The sequence below is a fragment of the Bos javanicus genome, chromosome 5 (assembly GCF_032452875.1).
Source record: "Bos javanicus breed banteng chromosome 5, ARS-OSU_banteng_1.0, whole genome shotgun sequence".
Lineage (NCBI taxonomy): Eukaryota > Metazoa > Chordata > Mammalia > Artiodactyla > Bovidae > Bos > Bos javanicus.
The window spans coordinates 117169106-117190804 of record NC_083872.1 but is presented as its reverse complement, the minus strand read 5'-3'; the positions used below and the strand labels follow the sequence as shown (position 1 = coordinate 117190804).

The 21699-nt window shown below is 54.5% G+C and overlaps 1 protein-coding gene and 1 long non-coding RNA gene across 4 annotated transcripts; one reads left to right on the top strand and one right to left on the bottom strand.

Moving 5' to 3' along the window:
- GTSE1 (G2 and S-phase expressed 1) lies at positions 1–19774 on the bottom strand. Of its 3 annotated transcripts, none has more exons than XM_061418863.1 (12): positions 19553–19774; positions 19016–19100; positions 14347–14404; positions 13615–14248; positions 10436–10606; positions 9644–9767; positions 7491–7865; positions 3575–3647; positions 1947–2177; positions 1563–1767; positions 922–1134; positions 1–471 (listed from the first exon to the last, which is right to left on the bottom strand). In XM_061418863.1, the coding sequence occupies exons 1-12, from the start codon at positions 19757–19759 to the stop codon at positions 388–390; spliced, it is 2460 nt and encodes an 819-aa protein (XP_061274847.1). In that variant the 5' UTR covers positions 19760–19774; the 3' UTR covers positions 1–387. The 3 variants fall into 3 exon arrangements, with proteins under 3 accessions (XP_061274847.1, XP_061274848.1, XP_061274849.1); XM_061418864.1 differs by having other exon boundaries at positions 931–1134; XM_061418865.1 differs by having other exon boundaries at positions 19016–19212; positions 19553–19575.
- A 32-nt stretch (positions 19775–19806) lies between these two features.
- Positions 19807–21190, top strand: LOC133248545 (uncharacterized). The gene is made up of 2 exons (XR_009736749.1): positions 19807–19902; positions 20182–21190. It is a non-coding gene; the product is annotated as an uncharacterized LOC133248545 (long non-coding RNA).
- The last annotated feature ends 509 nt before the right edge of the window (positions 21191–21699 follow it).

Sequence of the window (21699 nt, the reverse complement as noted above, 5' to 3'; positions counted from 1 at the left end):
TGGTTTAATCCATTTTCATTTACTTTACCATTTAACTTAAACTAGAATATTTAACTTTTCATACAATGTTAACTTAAAAGATGGGTCACTTGCTATTTTACATGCAAAAAATCCAGACTCATCCGGAGCGTAGCCATTCTTCACTCTGCACCCAGCACGCAAGCGGGGCCGGGAGGACGGGGGCCATTGGCCTGCAGTGACCTCAGGTGGCCAGATACCGCCCCCAACCCCATCGCCCGCTCCAGGCACGGTAACTTTACTTAGCTTTTTGTTTCGTTTTACAGCTTTTCCAACACAAACTCTTCTAAAATTTATCTCTGACAGTTGAATACCACTTGAGGACTGTTCTTGTAACTGAGTGAAGTGCAAAGGACTGTTTCACTCCACTCAGAACTTGAGGAGCGGAGACTCCATGTTTTCCTTGTCAGCCTCGGGGCTCAGCAGGATCAGAGGGGAAGCCAAGTCTATGAGCTGCAGGAGAAAGGCCACACAGGTGAATGGAGCGTCTGCGACCCCCTTCCCGCCCCAAAGACCCCGAAGGACTGGCTCTCTGAAGCCAGGGCTGCCTGCGGCCGGTTCCCCACGGTTTGGCCAAAGTACTGGGTGAACTTGGCTCGGGCCCAGAGGAAAGGCACCTTGAACGCCACGCTGAAGCCGCTGGAGGGAGGCAGCAGCACACCCAGAGAAGCTCTGAGTTCCTCTGGCGTTTCTGCTCCCTGTTAAACGCTGGGGGCCATGGGCACAGAAGGGCTCCGGCGAGATGCCTCCTTGGCACTCACACTGCTGAGGGTGAGGCGAACCGAGCCACGTGGCCCTCGGAAGCCCCAGTGGCCACTCTCCAGGGTCATCGTGATGTGCCTGAGCATCAAACCCAGCAGAGACCACTTGAGGCCAGAGCCAGCAGGCCCTGCTACAGCTCACCTGTCCCACCTCGTCAGGGGGCTTGGCCATGGCCTTCCTGTTTGCCTCTGGGGTGTTTGTCAGGAGGTCAACTAGAGGCCCACTTCCAGACCGCAGGGCCACGACTGCCTCGGGGCTTCTGCAGAAGTCAATGAGCGGGCGGTCGTCTAGGGCTGTGGCCGCAGCCTCCATGGTGAGGCTGAGTTGATCCAGTTTGAGATCCACGAGGAGAGCCTGGATGACAAACTAGAATGAAGGGCCATCCCAGCGTCTTCTGTCAGCCATCTTGGGAAAGCAGTGGGTTCTGCCTAGGCCCTGGGGGCTGCTGGTCTGGAGGCCTAAGGAAGGAGGCTGGGATGGCCCTGCTGGGCCGGGCTGTGGTGTGTGAGCACCGAGGACTCCCCTCCTGCCAGTGGTCAACATGGGAAGCCCCTCCCCTGTGAACCCACGTCCTGGCTTCCCACCCCTCCTGTGAACACCAGCTGCCCCGATGTCAGACACAATGAGATGCAGCTTCTGTCTCCTCCAGGGGAGGAGGTCCCACAGCCTCCCGCCTCCCAGCCGTGGCCTGGCTGACACCACAGGCCCCAGGCTGCAGGTGACGTCCTCAGTTACCCGTAGGACCCAGGAGCGCAGACGTCAGCCCTGCCTGTGCCCCTCACCTCACTGGGGGCTGTGGCTTCAGGGGGCTGTGCTTCATCCAGGGTGACTTCTACAGTGACACTTTGTGAAAAAGTAAAATCACTCTTTTCTGGAGAAAAGTCCAGTGCCTGTGGCACAGCAGACGGAGGTGAGCAGCTGCCGTTGGGGGACAAGTCGAGGCGCCTGGATGCAGGCTGGCCGTCGCCCTCCATGGCAGGCGCAGTTCTGTAAAGAGAAGAGGGCATCCATCAGGACAAGCCACACGGCGCTCTTGTCTGCCTGTGACCCGGGTGGACCATGGCGGGAGCAGAAGCGGCATCTGCTGCAGAGCAGATCCCCCCAGCACATGGTCACTTGAGGTTTTACAAATTGGCGACGAAGAGACTGCAGCCTTTAACTCTCACCTCACTGTGGATTTTTTCGGGGGCTCAGAAGAGAGTCGCTTAGCAGATGTAGGCAGGGGAGAAGCCAGGAGCCTGGGCACAGTCGTGGGGGTTGCCAGAGGGAGGCTGGAGAGCCGGCGGCCGGCAGGCGTGGGCAGGGCCGATAGGCGCCTCGTGCTCACGGGGGTCCTCATGCTGCTGACAAGGCTCTGTGCGGCTGAGGACCACCTCATGGGAGTGCTGTGGGCCACCCTGGAAAGAAGAAAGCCTTCAGCAGAGATGACCCAAAACCTAACGACTCAGCCGCACACTGAGAGTAGAAAACCTGTGGCTTTAACATGGAAGGCTCAAGCCAGCGAAGCCTGTTAGACCCCTGGGTGGCGGGGGGCACGGCAGCACCCCCTGGGAGCCCTGGAGTGGGCTTCGGTTCCTCAGTGGGCCCATGTGAGGCTCCGCTCTGGTTTGGCTGCACATTAGGGGCGGGACCAGGAGACGCTGTGTGGGAGTCCACGGGGTGCCGAGTCCCCTCTCGCTGGCTCTCCCATTTCCACGAGGGAGCCCAGGCCCAGGGCGGCCCGGCGGGGTCACACAGTCTCCCTGTGTGCTCCCACTCCGAGTCCAAGACCCCTGAGCTGGGTGAGCACAGGCGAGTGGGTCGGGTGCCAGGCTCCCCACCCATCTCTCCTTCCCACCCTAACCGTCCAATCTGGTCTCGCTCTGACCCCGTGTGCATGGCAGGGAGGCAGCCCAGCGTGGCTGGTGCTGGGAAGGGAGGGCTGGCCCAACCCCAGGAAGTGTCTGCCAAGTTCATGTACAAGCAGAGGCACTCCCAGAGCCCTGGAGAGCCGAGAGGAGGACCCTGGCCCCGGGGCTCGTCCTGCCTGTCCCACCTCGCAGGGTCCGAGGCCACACTCCCACCCTGCTCACGGGCACTGGCACCAGGACCCTACCCTGGGCGCAGCGTGCCTGCGGGTCGGGTGACTTCACTGCGCCCCGCCCCCAGCCAACAGGCACAGGACTGAGGGGCCGGGTCCCTCCTCTGTGACAGCACTCAGAGCTGGGGAGGGCCAGCTGTGTGGACGGCGCTGCCCGCCCCCTCGGGGGGGACTGCCCTCTGTGTGAAGAACCCCCAGGAGTGCACATGTGCATGGGGCGTGTGTCGTGTGTGTGGATGTGTGCCTGTGCGTTTTCTTATTGTTTGCCTGGTTCCATTCCCACTGGGCAGACGAGGAAATGAGGCCAGCAACCTTTCACAGGCTGCACGAGACGCTGACCGGGGCAGCAGCAGCCCCGGGACCCAAACCCGAGCCTGAGCCAGGCCGGCGGTCTTCAGCCGTGGCACATGGGAGTCACCTGAGACCCGCAGGCCCTCGGCTCCACCCAGACCGACCAAGCGGAACCTCCAAGGAGGCTGGGCGGTCTGGCTGGAGACCCGCATGTCAGGGCTGAGGACCGGCAACCCCGCCCCGGGGGCCAGTCTGTGCTACTGCCAACCTCGAGGGACACCAACGGCGGCTCAGGAGACCAGGCTCAGGCCAGGCCCGCGGGGCCAGGCTGGGGGGCCCCACACGTCGGAGAACACACTCTCAGAGGTCACTGGGGACTCGGTTTGTTCTCGTAAGAAGAGAGGAAGCAGACAGACTCGGTACCTCCCCACCGACGTGCAGGACTGCGGCCGCTGCGCCCGACAGGACTTCGGCGTTGCACCGTCCGGGGGCTCACCTGAGAAGAGAGAGGCGGTGAGTGGTCAGGCAGCCGGGACACCACCTTCACCACACGGGCAGCCTCCTCTAAGCGTCTCTGTCCTCCCAAGTTGCAGGGAAAACCTGTGTCCCCAGAGTGCGGGGCTGGGGGACACACGTCCCTCCCCAGGGACCCACCCCAGGACCAGCAAGTGCAGAAGAGGGAGAACCCTGGTCCCACTGCTGCCCTCGGCCTGGCTGACCCCCAGACGGGGTCGGAGCACTTGGTAGATGACCCTCTCAGGTCTCCCACGAGCCCCCCACAGCAGAGCTAACAAGGGGGTAGGAGGAAGGTTCCAGACAGGCCCCACGGAGCCTGCCACAGCCTCTGCTCTGGGGAACTGGGGTGGCCTGGGGTCATCACAAGACATAACGGTATTCATGTGCCATCTGGAGGCTGACAAGAGTTTCGTGTGATCTCACCTGGTCATGGAGTGACTACAAGCGGGCTCAGAGGACTGAGGCCAGGGCCACTGTTCACGGGACTGAGTCCCAGACTCACCTGGGGCCAAGGCTCAGATGCCAAGCCCCGGGTAGCAGCCTGTTGTCTTGGAGGCCACGGGCAAAGGCCATGACAGTCCCAGACGAGAAGGCGGCCCGGGCCTCCGAGGAACTGGGAGAGGCCCAGGCCAGGCCCCCCATCTCAGAGCAGCCTGCAGCGGCCCCTGTGCTCCGGGCCTGCTCCCTGCCCCGTCCACGTCCCTGCGCCTCTTCACAGCAGGATCTCAGAGAGCCGCCTGCACACGCTCATACCCACCCCCACCTCCTGTCCCCTTAGAAGCTGATCTTATCAAAGTGATTCCTGCACCAAAACAGACAAGTTGTAAAAGCCACCCCGCCTCTAACCTGCTTCCCGAGGGGCTCGCCTTCTGGCTCTACGTTACACATCCTGCGACTTCCCACGGGCTCCCCACCCCAGCCCACACGCCTGCCCGGCCCCCAGGGTTTCTGTTTTGGCAGCGAGCGTCTAAGAACAGCACACAGCCCATTGCCCTGCAGCGCCCGCCCACCCCACCTCCAGGGCTGAGAACTGCTTCCGCCTTTTGCTGCTTTCTTATTGGGCGTCCTGTGATGAAACTTCCCTGCACACGGTTCATGCCACCTCCTAAAGGAGCTGTGCTGACCAGCAAGCTGAGAGAACCTGTCTGGTTAAACTGTTCTCCAACTTCCTTTATTCATGCCATTAAGCACAAGCTGGAATCAAGATTGCCAGGAGAAATATCAATAACCTCAGATATGCAGATGACACCACCCTTATGGCAGAAAGTGAAGAACTAAAGAGCCTCTTGATGAAAGTGAAAGAGGAGAGTGAAAAAGTTGGATTAAAGCTCAACATTCAGAAAACTAAAACCATGGCATCTGGTCCCATCACTTCATGGAAAATAGATGGGGAAACAGTGGAAACAGTGGCTGACTTTATTTTTGGGGGCTTGAAAATCACTGCAGATGGTGACTACAGCCATGAAATTAAGACGCTTGCTTCTTGGAAGGAAATTTATGACCAACCTAGATAGCATATTCAAAAGCAGAGACATTACTTTGCCAACAAAGGTCCGTCTAGTTAAGGCTATGGTTTTTCCAGTGGTCATGTATGGATGTGAGAGTTGGACTGTGAAGAAAGCTGAGCGCCGAAGAATTGATTATTTTGAACTGTGGTATTGGAGAAAACTCTTTGAGAGTCCCTTGGACTGCAAGGAGATCCAACCAGTCCATCCTAAAGGAGATCAGTTCATTGGAAGGACTGATGTTGAAGCTGAAACTCCAATTCTTTGGCCACCTGATGCAAAGAGCTGACTCATTTGAAAAGATCCTGATGCTGGGAAAGATTGAAGGCAGGAAGAGAAGGGGACGACAGAGGACGGGATGGTTGGATGGCATCACCGACTCAATGGACATGAGTTTGAGTAGACTCAGGGAGTTGGTGATGGACAGGGAGGCCTGGCGTGCTGCAGTCCATGGGGTCGCGAAAAGTCGGACATGACTGAGTGACGAACTGAAACTTATGATCTGACAGTGTACTTATCTGACTGCATTTCTTATCTCTTACTAGAAAAATGTAAGTTCCATCAGTAGGAGCTATCTTACCATGATGTCCCTTGTACCTATTAGACTGCCGAGCAACGGACAACACTCAACAGCCGGCTCATTCCTTTTCAGGGTGGAGGGCGCAGGGCACGTGACAGCTCCCCGAGTAGGGATTAAACCCACACCACCTTCTGTGGAAACGCAGAGTCAACCACTGGACCAGGGAAGCCCCAGAGTGGCTCATTCTTACATGAGCAAGAACTCCAGTGAGGTTTTCCAGTGCTAACAGCCACCTGAATTGGTCAGCAAAGCTGACAACTTCGACATCCTGAAGCCGCTAGACAGCACGTACTTGAGAGGGGAGGCCAGAACCACCCTGGGCTTTCATCAATGCCGTGCAGCCTCCTGCGTGACCATGTTCCTCAGATGAACTCACCTTGACCAGACGCTGCACCTGCCAGGCACCACGTGGGCTTTCTGCCCAGTGGCCCCGGCAGGACGCTGCGGCAGATGGGGAGAGCCCGAAGGGGCTGGAATTGGGAGCGGCAGTGTACTAGACACGAGGGAGTTAGAGAAGAGAGGACTAGAGAGGGAAGGAGCTCCGGGAGCCCAAGAGGGACACCGAGTCCTGGCTGTGCAGTGAGCAGCAGCGCCACGTGGGTCGAGAACAAGCGCCAGGAACGCTGCCTCGTCACAGGGCTGGGAGGCACGCCCAGCAACTGGCCGGAGGGGACACACGGCACAGGCAGGAGGGCTCGGAAGGGCCGCAGGTGGCAGGGCTGAGCTGTCCCGAGAGTAAAGGCCGAGACCCCCACCATCAAAGCTCTAAAGGAAGCCTTGAACGAATCAAGTTCTACTGAAACCTAACTGCCTGTCAAAGCAAGGTTCAACTCCTTCAAGTCCAGATATGCAGAAAATTTATGATGTCTAGCAGACAATAAAAAATCGTTAGACATGTGAAGAAGCAGGAAAATGTGACCATCACCAGGAAAAAAATTAGTCAATAGAAACAGGCCCCAAATGATACAGAGGATGGAATTAGAACACACCATTATAGATATGTTCAAGAATTCACAGGAAAACATAAGCACCACGAGGACAATAAAAGGGGAAACTGTAAGGTCAGAAATGAAAATCTAGCTGGATGGACTTAAGAGCAGATTAGACACACGGTGGAAAAAACAAACACGTGTGCATGGAGACAGGCCAGAGAAACGAGCCAGACAGAAGCAGAGGAAGGAGGGGGGCGGAGCGCGAGTGACCGAGGGCACAGGAGCACAGAGGAAGGAGGGGGACGGAGCTCGAGTGACCGAGGGCACAGGAGCACAGAGGAAGGAGGGGGACGGAGCTCGAGTGACCAAGGGGACAGCACGAGAAGGCCTCTGACACAGAGACTGGAGTCCCAGGGCCAGGGGGGCAAGGAAACATGTTTGAAGAAACAATGGCTACATTTTCCCCAGACCCAGTTAAAAATATCAACCCACAGAACAAAGGAGCTCAAGAACGCCCAAGCAGGAAAAACACAAAGAAAGCCACACAAAAATACGTTAGTAACAAAAACCCTGAAAATAACAACAGAAAGTCTAAGAGTAGCCATGGAACAATGATATGTTTACAAAGAGGAGAGTAATTTAAGAAATTCACTAACTTATCCAAACCTACAAAAATTAAAAGACATATAAAATGCTTTATAAGAAATGAAAGCAAACACCATCACCAAAACTGATAATTATTTGAACTTTATAAATATAATTTGTTCACTATTTTAAAAACATGTTAAAGTTTATCTATGACTTACCAGTAGAAAATCTGGGAATTTTAAATTGATTCGTAGGGGTAGCCACAGCCTTTGTCTTGGAGTTTAGACAGGAATCGCGCCTCCTTGTACCCCCGGTCTTATCCCACTGAGAAGACTGTGACAAACCACAACAAGAGCTCGGCCCAGGGCCTCCCTGTTCCGGGGTCTGGGGCTGGGGGAGAGATGCTCTGGGGGGCCCCCTGGGCCGCTCCGCCGTCCACTCCGCAGCCTCTGGCCTCTGGCTTTGCCTGCAGGCCACGCCCCCGGGGCCCGCCTTCAAGGATGGCCGTGGCAGGGCGAGTCCCGCTCTGCCCGTCTGGCTGGAGCTTGACCGGGCACTGTCCGCAGAGATGCCTGGACGCTCACTGGGCTTAGCTGGAAGAGGAGACAGGAAATCTGGTTGTCACTCACCCCGATGCTGTGTTTAAATGATGAAGTTATTTAACATACACACACAAGATATGCTATCTTTAGCATATCTACCTCAGAATGTGGAAAAGAAAACAACTTATTTCTATCATGGTGATTTCCATATTAAAAAATATGACACAGGAACAATATTCTGCATGTCCACCAGACAACATCCTCAGACACAAGACGACCCGGGTTGCTTGTGGCTTAGCTGAGTATGATCTGAGGTGCTGATTCTAGACACGGTTGCCAAGATGCATCAGGATGCATAAACTCAAGCTCTCTTGTCCTCACTATGTCGACAGCAGAACTCTATCCCAGCTGAGCAGGTGAAGACGGACAGTCTGGTCAGATGCCCCACCTGGCCAATCAGGGGTGCGGGCAGGGAGACATGGAGAGCAGATGCTCCTTACTGGTCAGTTCCTTTCAGCCACAGGGAGGCTGGGTCCTGTCAGTCACCAGCACTATTTAAACGAGCTGGCTTAAAATACTCAGTTGCCAAAATAGCCAACACAGGCCAACCTGGGGAAAGGCTCTTAAAGAGAAACTTAGGAGGACTAAACCGCAGCCCACGTCACACAGAGTGCAGGCTCATGGTGCTCTTCCCACCGCACTGACGGTCAGATCCCCATCAGATCTGACCCTGGGGATTTTGCCACGGAAAACTGAGGAACACACACCAGAAGGCCCCCCGCAGCCTGTCTCGACCTTTCCCAGAGGTAGGCTCAGAAATCATAGACAGAACTGGTGCTGATGCCTGAAGCAACACAGCCAGTCTCACGGAGCCTAGTGTAACAAAACTTCGTTTCCCTGAACACGTGCCGTGCCACACACGGGGCCAGGGCACCGTGTGGTCCTCAGGCCCGCAGGGACACTGCGAGGGCGGGGCCGCCCCCTAGTTTGTAAAGGTACAGACGCAACTTCAGTTCTCCTAACCACCCAGGCGGTCGGGGCCCCAGATCGGACCAGCCTCGCTCCAGAGGAGAGACTTCTCACGTCTGTGTACAAAACGCAGGCCGTGCTGCCCGGCTTAGAGCCTACCCAGCAAATCTGTTTCAAAGAAGGTTTTAGTCCTTGAGGGCAGGAGGCCGCGTGCCTTCCCACAGCCTCCTAGGGTTTCTCCCCTTTACCAGCAGATGGCACCCTCGGCTTGGAAAGACAGCAAAGTCGCCTGAGTTGAAACAGGTTTGAGCAGATTTAAACAAACACCCAGGAGTTACGGCTCCTACGCCTACACTATCTGGAACAGCCCCACTTTAAAATCCTACATTTGATCACGTGGCTGAGGCTGGCCTCAGCGTCATGCCGGGTCCTTGGCACCAGCAGGGCGTGCCCACCTTGTGACAGCTTGTGCTCAGTCATGTCTGACTCAGCGACCTCAAGGACATAGCCCGCCAGGCTCCTCTGTCCATGGGATTTCCCAGGCAAGAATACTGGAGTGGGTTGCCATTTCCTTCTCCAGGGGATCTTCCCAACCGAGGGATCAAACCCAAGTCTCTTGCATCTCCTGCATTGGCAGGCGGGTTCTTTACCTACAGAGCCACCTGGGACAGCTTAACTCAGCAGAAACTAAGACCGCCTGCCTGACCATGCCTCTCCTCGGAGGAGGGGAGGCACCTTGAGGATGGAGGCTTCAACAGTCTCCCTACCCCAGACCAGAGCCAGCCTTCCAGAACCTGCAGCCGAGCTGAGTGGTTCTGTGAAGAGTCTGGCAGGAACAAGGCGCTCAGGGCTGGCCTTACCTCCGCCAGTCGCAGGGGAAGCACGTGCCGTGGAGCTCAGGCCTGAGACAGACCCCGACGAGGACCTTCCTGCCAGGCCGCCAGCACACCCAGGTGGTTTTAGCATGGTTTTCTTCGGCCCGGACTAAAACAGAGACTGCATTACCTACCCAAGACTTATTTCTGCAAAAGTCGAGGTTTTCAACAGCTTACAAGTTATCATCTCGAATCAGAGAAAGGCCGAGCAGTGTTCCCTGGCGTGGCCGCCAGGCTGCCTGTGTGAGGAGCGCCGGGAGCCTGCTGACCGCAGGCGGGGGGCCTGGACTCCAGCCTGGGGAGTCGAGAGCTGCAGGGCCCAGTGTGGGCAAGCTTAGCAAGTACCACCAGGGACGTGGCACTTTCACAAGCACACAGAGCTCAGCGCTGGAAAACAAACAGCAAAGACGAGGACGGTCGCCCCCACACCTGGGAGGAGCTGTAGTTTTCAAAGCACCAACAGCCCATCTCCTCGGCGCACCAACCCCGTGAGGGAAGCAGGGGCATCTCTGCCATCAGACACCCCGATGTCAGCTCGGGGGGGGGCCGACGTTCCGCGGTGCTCACGGCTCCCTGGGGGCAGTGGCCAGGCCCTGCCACGTGCCAGTCCTGTGTGCCCTGCATTTCAGCACAGCGCCCCTCCTAGATCCTATTTTCAACCTCCTAAACATTGATTTTGGTCCAGACGCATCCCACATCCCACATCCTCAAAGCTGCCTCTTACTCCCTGCACTCACAGGCCAAGCCCCACCCCTGCCCCAGCCCCGGCCAACCCACCTTGTTTGGAACAGGGAGCGACCGCTTGCCTGGGACCAAGTGGCTTCCACTGGCTGGCACGCTGGCGACGGCCCGGGTGGTGCTAAACTTGTCCGGGGGCACGCTGCTGTGGGTGTCCTTTTCATTTTGGATTTTCATCCTGGGAGGACTAGCTGGTTTCTGTCTCACAGGCTGAAAAATTGTAAATCGAAACGTGAGAACTGTCTGGTCTTTCACAACGTAGAGACACATAAAGGCTTCAATTAGAGGGCATGCACCATCCATCTTCCCAACATGCAGTCCTCAATTCATCAACAGGAGAGAAAAGAACATAGCGGTTCACTTCCTCCGTCAAATTACCACAGAAAAAAATGATGATGGAGCCTGCTTCCTCATTAAAAACAGGGTAAAATAATACCAAGACAGACTATTAATAGGAGAGAACTCCTCTAGGCTAGTCCTCAATCAGGATTCTTATTTAAGGGTGATAATGAGGAAGTGGGATCTGGTTATACAAATTTTAAAATGCCGTCCAGAAAGGAATCGTTCATTAAATGGTCATGCCCTCTACCAGAGGAGCTGCTCGGCTGCAATGAATCTTCATCTAGGACTGAAAGCCATTTTTCTTTAGCGAGCAGAGCCCAACAAAGAATACATTCCTCACTTTTAGGTACAAGGGCATTCGTGGAAGTAATTCATGCTTCCATAAATAACCCCCCATACTAAGAAGAGTTCAGAAGAAGCAAAAGCAGCTCATAAAGCAGTAACCTTCTTTCTCCTTTACATCATTTTTTACATCGAGATATGCTTCACCTAAGCTAAGGTCCACCATTTTAAAGCGTGCACTTGAGTGGCTTTAGCATACGGTCACAGCGTCACTGGACAACATTTTTGTTGCCCCAAAAAGCAACTCCTGGCCGTCAGCACTCCTTGCACCTCCCAGCAGGGTGACCATGGACCCACTGTCTCCAGAGCAAGACACGACTCGCCTGCTACGGTCACTTCCTGTGAATGAGACCGTACAACATGGGACCTTCTGCGTCTGGCTTCTTCCTCTGACCGTGTTCCCAGGGTCACCCATGTTTACCAGCATTTCTTCACGGGCCAAAAGTATCCCACTGCATGGACCAGTCATCAGCTGGTGGGCATCTCGATTGTTCCTACTTTTTGGTTATTATGAATGAAGCTGCTTTCAACACTGCTACACGGGTTTCTGTGTGGACATATGTTTTCAATTGTCTTGGGAATACGCCCAAGTAGAACATGTGGAATTGCTGGATCATGTGATAATTCTGAGTTTAACTTTTCCAGGAACTGCCCAACTGTTTTTCCACAGAGGCTGCACCACTGCACAGCCCTATGGGCAATGCACAGGGACACAGTTTCTCCACGTCCTCATCAACACTTAGTTTTTTAATTCTCACTACAGCCATCCTGGGTTTTCCTCGTAGCTCAGATGGTAAATCATCTGCCTGCAATGCAGGAGACCTTGGTTTGATTCCTGGGTCGGGAAGATCCCCCGGAGAAGGAAATGGCAACCCACTCCAGTATTCTTGCTTGGAGAATCCCATGGACAGAGGAGCCTGGCGGGCCACAGTCCACGGGGTTGCAAAGAGTTGGACACGGCTGAGCGACACGACCACCACCACAGTCATCCTGGCAGGTGTCCTGAAAAGACACTTCTAGGCGGCGCCATCAAGAGGCCCAGCCTTGTCCACAGGTGATCCTCACAGGTGGCGGTGTGTAAGTGAGTCAGTTTCCATAGAAACAACATGGGAAGTGATGGGGGTCCCTGTGTGAGCTCAAACAGCTCCATGGTCCAGCTAACCCCTCATTGACCAAAACTCAGCTCTCTGGCAAGAGTACTTCTTACGACCCAGAAAATTAAAGGATCCAGAATAGTCATGGGCTTCCCTGGTGGCTCAGACGGTAAAGAATCCGCCTGCAATGCAGGAGACCTGGGTCCGATCCCCTGGTTGGGAAGATCCCCTGGAGGAGGGCATGGCCACCCACTCTAGTATTCTTGCCTGGAGCATCCCCGTGGACAGAGGAGCCTGGCGATCTGCAGTCCAAGGGGTTGCAAAGAGCTGGACACGACTGAGGACTAAGCACAGAACAGGTGAAATTACACCACAAGCCCAGCCCTGAGCCTATGTGTGACCACACTAATCCGGGCCCAAGTCCGGTGTTGCACCTGGACCCAAGATGCTTTCATTCTGGAAAAGTCACTTCAGAAATTTACATCCAAATGATCTCCAGGATGAGGCATTTGCAAGACTAAAGGACAGCTTCAGCCCTGGGGAAGCAGAGGCCACACGGCCCCTTGCAGGGTCTCCCCTCGCAGGGTCTCCGTGCAGACCTGCGTCCAGCCTGGTTCAGTTCTGGGCTCTGCTGGCAGGCAGTTGTGGGCTCAGGAGCTGTGCAGGGATCTTCTTTGCCTGTGCTGGGTGTTTTGCACGGACCTAACCCTGCTGACAGCCCCGCGAAGCAACGCTCCTCTCTAACTAGCTGGGAGTGCTGAAGCTGGTGGCCAGGGCCGCGGAGCTGGGGACGGCGCAGGGCAGGCTCCCGGCTCTCCCTCGCCTCCCCTGTGCTACCGCCCCGCCCTGAGCTCAGAATCAGAGGAGACAAACCCAGGTGGCAGCCGCAGTCTGACCCCTACCCTGCTACCCACAGACCGCTAGGACTCCCAGCTTGGCTAACAGCACCCCAAAGACACACGTGTCCCCCACATCCCAGAGCAGCACCTCCACTCATGTCTGGGAGGAAGGCAATCTAAACACAGTCATGGTTCAGAGGGAGACTCGTGGCCATCCAGAAGGGGATTTGGCAAAGAAGCTGCTTGTTAACGCACCTAAAATCCCTAATGGGAGCGGGGAGGGGGGCGGGTTGGTGAGGGGAAATGTCCAGTGCTGTAACAAAACGAAAGGGAAGACCTCAAACGGAATGGAGGAGGAGGTGTCCTTGAGTCACCACGATAGGGACCCAGCCCTGCCTGTGCCACCCCTGCCTGGCTCCCCACACCACGGACACAGCTCCTTCTGAACTTCCCATGCCAGCATCTCTGAGCCCTCCCTCCAAGCAAGACATTCCCAGGCTTCCCCCACAGTGGTCTGTTCCGGGGCATAAACCCAGAGGGCTCGGAAGCAAGGCCACGTCTGGTCCCCGAACAGAAGTGCTGGGGGGGCTGGAGGGGCTACCTTCTCCACGGCCGAGTGAAGGCTCTTTGCTCGAAGGGACGAGGTTCGGGGCGGCAGCAACTTGCTGGCGACCTTCTTCTGAGCCCCGGCCTGGTTCGGAGGCTGAGCAGCACTGGGCTCTGCTGGCAGAGAAGGGCATGAGGTGGGCGGCGGACCCGAGGTCTCGGGGCAGCCGGTCTGGGCAGGAGCGGCCAGCGGGGCTGCGCTGGAGGCGGGCTGAGTGCCCCGGAGCAGGGGTGCCCTCCAGAGGTCGTCCGACAGGCAGTATGTCTCCCGCTTAAGTGACTTGGGGCTTTTCTTCACTTCGTTTTCTCTATCGAAGAGGTTTATTTTGAGTTTAGGCTCCTGAATGAATCCTTCCCCTCCCTGGCTCCCAGGGTCTTCGGGCTGGGCAGCCTGGGCCGCCTGGGCCACCGTGGTTCGGCCATTGCTTTGTATCTGGAAGGCCAGTAAGTGAGCTTCTTTATAAACTTCCACAAACTTTTCCCCCGTGAGCGGACTCCAGATGAAGTGTCTTTCAGAAGCTGGCAAAGGAGGTTCTTCGGGAATCTGATTATTTAATTCTAAGCTGGCAGCAATACATCTTTCTTTATGGCCAACAGGTCCAAAAAAGACTTCATCGTCTTCATTGGCACTATTTTAAAAGAAAAGGATCATTAACACTGGCATCACGCAAAAGACTTGACTGAGCGTGGTTACACCAAGGCAAGGGGAGAAAACTCATTTTTTTACCTTGAAGAAGACAACGAAAGGTCGAAGTCAAACTTTTCATCAGCCAACAGAAGAATGTCTGGGGAGGAAAAAGTCGGCCATTACCTTAGGGGTGGGCTGATGACGAGCAAACATCACCAGCCTCCTCCAGCGATCAAAACTCTTTTCAAATTTCACTTCTACAGTGTGACAGCAGTATTTTAATAATCACATTTTCTCAAGGGGCTCTAGATTATCTTAATTTTTCCTTTAAAAAAAAAAATAGCATCAGCCATTCTGTGTTCGCTAAGCTGCCATCAAAGCCCAAGTCCTTGTTTTTAAGTTCTTATATTTAAGACACGATCTAAAATGCATTCACCGAGTCATTCGATTAGCTTTGCAAGACTCAGTCAGTCATTTTCTGGTAAAGAACATTTTCAAAAGACCCCCTGCCTCAGCTCCCCAACTCCCCAGTTACAGACTACAGCTAGTCCTCTTTCAAAAGCAAATTCAGTGCCCCTCACAGGCACAGTAGGGGCCCCATGCACACCTGAAGACCATCGCCTCTCCCTGGACCCCATCCCAAATGGCCAGATAAAGCGCCGCTGACATCCTGCGTACACAGGGCCTTCGCCAGCCCTGATGGCCCATGAGCCTCTGGGAGAGCGCACCCCTTGGCTGGGGCCACCACTCTTTGCCCCAGCTCCACATCCCGCTCCATGCCCGCCTCCCTTAGGGCTTCCTGGGGCTCCCACGGCCCCGGCCCTGATGTCTGCCTCAGCATCACCATCCTGTACCAGCTCCACATCCCGCTCCATGCCCGCCTCCCTTAGGGCTTCCTGGGGCTCCCACGGCCCCGGCCCTGATGTCTGCCTCAGCATCACCATCCTGTAAGGACGTGTCTCTGGCCCTTGTGCGGCCCCACCCGGCCTGGACGCGCCTCCAAACAGTGAACGGCTAGTCCTCTCCCAAGCTCCACCTCAGGGTCTGGACACTTAGCAAATATTTCTCAAAAAGCAACGAACCGGGGATTCCCTGGTAGCCCAGTGGTTAAAAATCTGCCTTAACCAACACTAAGCAACACTGACCAACAGGTGAACAAAAGCAAAGAATGTGGAGGTTAAAACTGCCGCAATGGACAGATGCTATGATTACATACAAGAAGTATCAAGAAAATCAACTGAAAACTATTATAAATTGTGAAAGAATAAAAGCAAATGTCTGAAGACAAAATTATTACACGACAAATCAACAGCTTTCATATCTAAAAAGAAGAGAAGGTATAATGGAAGAGAAGACCTCAGTTGCTATAACCAAAAAATGCAAAACACCTGTGAATTAACAAGAACTATGCAAGATGGATATAAAGAAAGTTCAGCATATCATAAAAGTAACATATCAAATAAAAGGGGAAAATGCATTATTCAATGAATGGTATTGAGATAAACTAGATAATCCTTTGAGAGGGAGAAATACACACATCTGAAGTTTGATCCATAGCTCATAGACCATACCAGGACAGATCCCAAAAAGGTCCAAGACTTAACTGAAAAAAACTAAACCCAAAAGAACAAGAAACCACGGGGAAATCCCTGTATAGCCTGGAGTGCGGAGGTTTAACTCTGACACCAAGCTGGAAGCCATAAAACAACAGGTTGATAGTCCAACATATTAAAGATTTAACGTCTCTGCGTGACAAAAACCACCGCGAGCAGAGTTGGCAGGAGCAACAGACAGGGAAGAGAACACACGCGGTCCCATCGCGAGGGCTGCTGGCGAGCGCTCCCACAGACCGCAGGCGAGCGCTGGACATGCGGGAAGAGCAGGCAAAGGACACGAGCAGAGCGAGGCACAGGGGGCAAAAGGAGACGTTCTGAAACACACGACCGGAAGCTCAGTCGCACTCAAAAGCAAGAGCCATGAAAAACTCAGAGACGCCCAGGACTCCAGTTTTCATTTATAAGACTGTTAAAAATCTAAAAGTTTGATCTGTAAGCTACTACAGCTCTACGGAGGGCAGCCTGACAGTGCCTACCGAGAAAGAAGCGCACGCACCCTGACGGGAGGCCCACTGCTGCCGAGCACCCCACCTGGTTTGCTGCAGCACCACTTGCAACAGCAAGATACCAGCCACAAAGCCAAAGCTCCCGGGTGGCAGATAAGCGTACAGCACATCCCCACAGCGGAATGGAACACGACTTGGGCTCAGAGAAGAACAGTAACACTTCCTATATTGACACACAGAGCTCATGGAGATAAATGAGAGGCAAAACCCAAGATGGCACCCAGGGTTCTACATACTATAGAAGAGGGGGCTGGACTGACAGGTACTGCCTCGCACGTGCACAAGTCAGGTCTGGACTGCCCAGGAGGCCGAGGAGATCAGTGGCCTCTGGAGGTGGTAACTGGGCAGCGGAGGGGCATAAAGGAGGAGGAGATGGACTTCTCACTTTTTAATGTGTCTAAAACCTAGGAAGTCAATTTCATGGGTCACTACCAGAAAATTCCAAACGTCTGCTGTGGGAAAAGGAATTCTGGATCGGGAGTCAGGGGAAAAGCCTTCCACGCCAGGCTCCGCCAGTGGCTCAGGGTGACCTGGGCTAGCTGCCCCTCCATCCACTCTGCAGACGTGGGCTGCGTCCTCCGCTAGGCACTCCTCAGGGGCGCATTGTCCAGCGGGCATACACCGTGGAAGGCGGTGTGGGGAGGGGCCGCCGGGAAGTAGGGACACCTCTGAGGCCAGTGGCTGGAGGAGGTGGAGACACAGGTCAGGTCAGATCCTGGGTGGCGTCCAAGCCATGGCAAGCTTTTAGTTTATTCAGAGTGCAACAGGAGCTATCGAAGGATTTTAAGCAGAAGAGTATTGTGCTCTAACTTCTGTTTTTAAAAGGCTACCCTGGTGGATGTGCTATAAAAGAAGCAGGCATTATCTACTGAAATTTCAGCGTACACATTGGCTAAAGTGCATAATATACATGGTAGGTGGAGGCAAGTTAATATGGCTGAGACCAAGGTGGTGGCATCAGGGTGGAGCTGGAAAGAGGCAGATGGATTCAAAATATACCGTGGAAACGACAGTAATTGATGACTGAACAAATGCTTCACAACCTTCTCAGCTAGGTGAATGGACAGACACTTGACTTCTATTACAGAGACAATAGAGAAGGAAATGGCAACCCACTCCAGAATTCTTGCCTGGAGAATTCCATGGACAGAGGAGCCTGGTGGGATATAGTCCATGGGGTCACAAAGAGTTGGACAGGACTGAGTGACTAACTTTCTTTCTGCTTTTCACAAAGACAAAGAACCAGCCAAGAATGGGGTGGGAGGTGGGACCCGCTGAGTAAGAGGTGGGAGACATTCACGTGAAGACGCCAGCCAGCCAGGTGGATGCACAAGCCCAGAGCTCAGAGGAGAGGCTGTGCCCAGACAAAACGTGGGCACCACCAGAAGGTGGAAGGATTTAAAGGACTGTCTGAGAACCTGTTGGAGGGGAGGGGGAGTTCAAAGAGACCCCAGACCAGGTCCTGGGCAACTCAGCTTCAGAAGGTAGGGCAGAATGAGAAGTCTGCAAACAGATGGAGATATACTGGCCAGAGTGGGCAGAAGGAAAAGCAAGAAGCCAAGCTGGCCAAGTTTCCTGTAGGAGAAAAGGTCAAAAGTCACTGAAAGGACAGAAAAAAACGACCGTAGATTTCACAACACGGATGTGCTCACTGGCGGACAAAGGCAGTCTGGGTGAAGTGAGAGGGCAGAGAAGGTTCGGAGGGGTTGAAGGTTGTGGAAAAGAACAGCAAAACAAGTGGAAAAGTTCTTGCTCTGAAGTCTGGCTCTGAATAAGGCACACAGCAGCGGAGAGGGCGTGGAGCACATGAGGGCAAGTCGGACAACGGGACCTATTTGTACATCATGAGCATGAAGAACAGACAAGAAAAGATATAAAGATACAAAGGATGGGTGACAGGCAGAAGTCCTCAGGAAGCAGCAACAGGGATTCAGCTGCATGTGGAAGGGACTGGAAAAGGAGGGCGTTTTCGCCAGGGTGGAGGTCAGGCTGCAGCAGCAAACCCTGTTCTAGAACCGAGGAAGCAGCGCTGATGACTAGCAGTCTTGGGGCTGTTTCTGCAGAATGGGGGTGTTAAGGAGAAACTGGGGTACCCAGTCTCCCTGACTCGCACACGTGTCGTGAAGACAAAGGATATAAAGGATGTCCCCGCGCTTCAGCAGAAAAAGAGGGCAGGGCCCGTAACTCCTTTTGTAAGGCTGTGCTCTCACTTCCACACTCACAGCAGGCAGGAACAGAACACGACAGCAAGGCTACAGGCCAGGTCGACTGGTCCGACGTGCTGGCAACGATCCTGGCAACGATCCTGGACAAGTCTCAGCAACCAGCCAAGAGGCAACATCAGTTCCACAGACCTGAGTGCCTGTGGAGTATGTCAGGCCCTGGGGACAATGAAGTATATAGAACAGAAAGAATCCCTGCTCCGCGGGAAGTCACAACTTGGGGGGTAAAGAGAATGTAGAAAACCCGAAAAAGAAAGAAGTTAGAGGAATGAAAAAACTCGGGGAAGACATAGAGTTTACCGGGGCGCAGAGAACGGGGTGAGTACTGAATAAACAAACAGGCAAGTTTTCTCAGGAGCATTAAATCGACCTGCGTGTTCCCTGAGACCCCCGGACCGACAGGGCTGCGGAGACAAGGACGTACCTTCCTTCTTGGGAGCCTCCATCTCCGCTTCCTGGGGGGGCCAGGCAGGCTGAAGGCACGTCGCTTCCTCCTTCCGCGGCCAGGGCTGTCAGAGGTCACAGCAAGGAGCAGGAGACAGAAGCGCGGCGGGTGTCGGAGCCCGGGTTCCCCCCAGCCCCCCAGGGAAGCCCCCACCGTGCGGGCCGCTGCAGCACCGGCTAGGCAGAGAGGGCTGGTTAGGGCGAGGTCGCGAGGCCAGCAGAGGCCAACGAGTCAGGGAGAGACCGCGAGGCCGGCAGAGGCCACCACGACCGCAGCCCAAGACCCTCCGCCCCGGGGCCCGCTCGCCTCTGGGCCGGCGCCACCCGAGGCAGGCCCGAACGGGGGCACTGGACCCGGACAACCAGACCTCCCCGGCTGGGCTTCAAGCCGGGGGTCTTCGGCTTGAAGACCTCCTTCAGCCTCGCCGGAGCGTGCAAGGAAGTCCCCCCCGCCCCGAGGACCCCTGACTGCCCCCCTACACAGAGCCACACCCGAGTCGCCCAACGACCCCCTTACCCCAGAGCCGCTGCGATACCCCAGCCGACGCGCCTGCGCCCTGGATTTAAACGGGGCGCGCAGGAAGCGCTGCGGGCTGCTGATTGGCCGGTTTGAAAGGCCGCGGGGCCGGGTGCATCCTGGGGGTTGTAGTCGGAGCCTCAAGAGGGGTGGGGGGAGGGAAATGGAAGGTGGCGCGCGTGCGCACTGCTTTGGCTCGCTGCGCATGCCCGACAACTGGCCAGAGCCGGGCCGCACTGGGCTGGGTGCCTTAGGCTCGGCATCAGGACAGCTACGTGTCGCAAGGGACATGGTTACGACACCACATCTTCAACCTTAAATGAAGATCCAATTCCTATGGTAGGAAATAGGTGCGTATGCCCGCTTTGTAGAGCACTGCCGGTTCGTTCTGGGGGATAAGAAAACCCCATCCCTGCCCGCGGAGCGCCCGGTGACTCTGGGTGACCAGACACCCTAGTTTATGGCCCTGGACCACCCTGACACCTCGTTTCTATTTAGAGGCTCCCTCTGCAGCCTTCAGCCTCGCTCTTTGCGGTCCCCTTCACTTCTGATGTGCTGGGTACACACTCCCTCAACCCTCCCTGAGCTTCTGTCCACGGGCTCCCTTCTGAGTTCCATCATCTGTTCAGGATCCTACTTAACTGGAGAAGAGAGATGGGGCCATGCCGGGAGGCTTCATATTGCATATTGAGTGCATATTGCATATTGAGTGCAGCACTTTCCACAGCATCATCTTTCAGGATCTGGAATAGCTCAACTAGAATTCTATCACTGCTGAGAGCCAGTGTGAGGAACTCCGCCCATGGCAAAGGTCATGAGGAAGGAGGCTCAGCATAGGCAAAGGCGGGATTGAGCCTCAGGAGTCCCCCTGGAAATTCTCGAGCATCTACCCCCAAAACCAGAGTCTGCCTACTTTCTGCTTTGTGCTCTCACCTACACCTCTGACTTTACGGGGGGCTGTCCCCCACTACCTCTCTCTGAAAAAAAGAGTTAACTTACAGCTCCAGTTAATAATTCCTGGGTGTGACAGTGTTTCAACCTACAAACTCCTTTGGAAGTCCTCTAGCCTGCCTGAATAGGTTTTTCAGGCCACATGTGATTGTTCAGAGCCTCCCAACTGTGAGAGGTTAGAGATGTTCTAAACTGTCTAAACACAGATTCCTTTGAGTAGTTAAAAGATTGATTAGAAATTGTATTGGTGAAGGGTTTTTCACTTGTTGGGCCAATGTTTGCTGCATCCCTTACCTGCTGTGTCCCTGGCAGTGTATTGATTAATAGAATTGGTGTAAGTAGTAGCTTTAATGTTTGTAACCTGGGACCCTTGAGTTAATTCTTTTTCTTGTTGTAGCCCACCACACCTTTGCCCTATAGGAATGCAACTTTAATGCTTTTGGAGGGTGGCGCTTGACTAATCACCTTTAGAGAAAAATAAGTTTTCTGAAGAAAGGGTCTTAAAATGTTAACAGGCCTCCGGGCCAGAAGATGATGCAAATCACCTAAGCTTTTGCATATGATAAGTTTGCAGGAAGAAAGCCTGGCTTACTGCATGACTCTACCCCTTCCCCCATTATCCTCTATGCATAACTTAAGGTATAAAAACTACTTTGGAAAATAAAGTGTGGGCCTTGTTCACTGAAACTTGGTCTCCCTATGTCGTTCTTTCTCTTACCTTCTGGCTGAATTATTCAGCCTCTTTTCTCCACTGAATTTCCTCACTGAGCTATCCTTATTTCAGCCTCTTTTCTCCACTGAATTTCCTCACTGAGCTATCCTTATTTCAGCCTCTTTTCTCCACTGAATTTCCTCACCGAGCTATCCTTATTCTATTACTCTTTATATCCTTAATTAACGTTTAATTAAGCAGTTGTTTCCCGATCCTCGCCGACGCCGTCCCCGCTTCGAATTCCCTGGATCCACCGGGGCTGGACCCCGGCAGGGCCATACATACCCAAGTTAAATCCCAGCTGCAGATACTGGTCATGAGCCTCGGGGTTGCAAGTAACAGAAGACCAGCCTCAAGTTGGCTTCAGAAGAAGAATTTATTGGCTGGAATTGGGAAGTCCAGGAGCAGCCCTGGCTGCAGGTGTGGATGGAGAGAGGGGCTTGAAGGAGGGCACTAGGTCGAACTGTCCCCCAGCGGCCTCTCT

Excerpts from the sequence above, each read along its gene's own strand:
- GTSE1 (XM_061418863.1), bottom strand. The coding sequence starts at position 19,759 with ATGCGCAGCGAGCCAAAGCAGTGCGCACGCGCGCCACCTTCCATTTCC. Across the intron at positions 19,101-19,552 it reads GGTATCGCAGCGGCTCTGGG|CCCTGGCCGCGGAAGGAGGA; the intron begins GTAAGGGGGTCG and ends GACCTCTGACAG. Across the intron at positions 1,768-1,946 it reads CCGAAAAAATCCACAGTGAG|AACTGCGCCTGCCATGGAGG; the intron begins GTGAGAGTTAAA and ends TTCTCTTTACAG.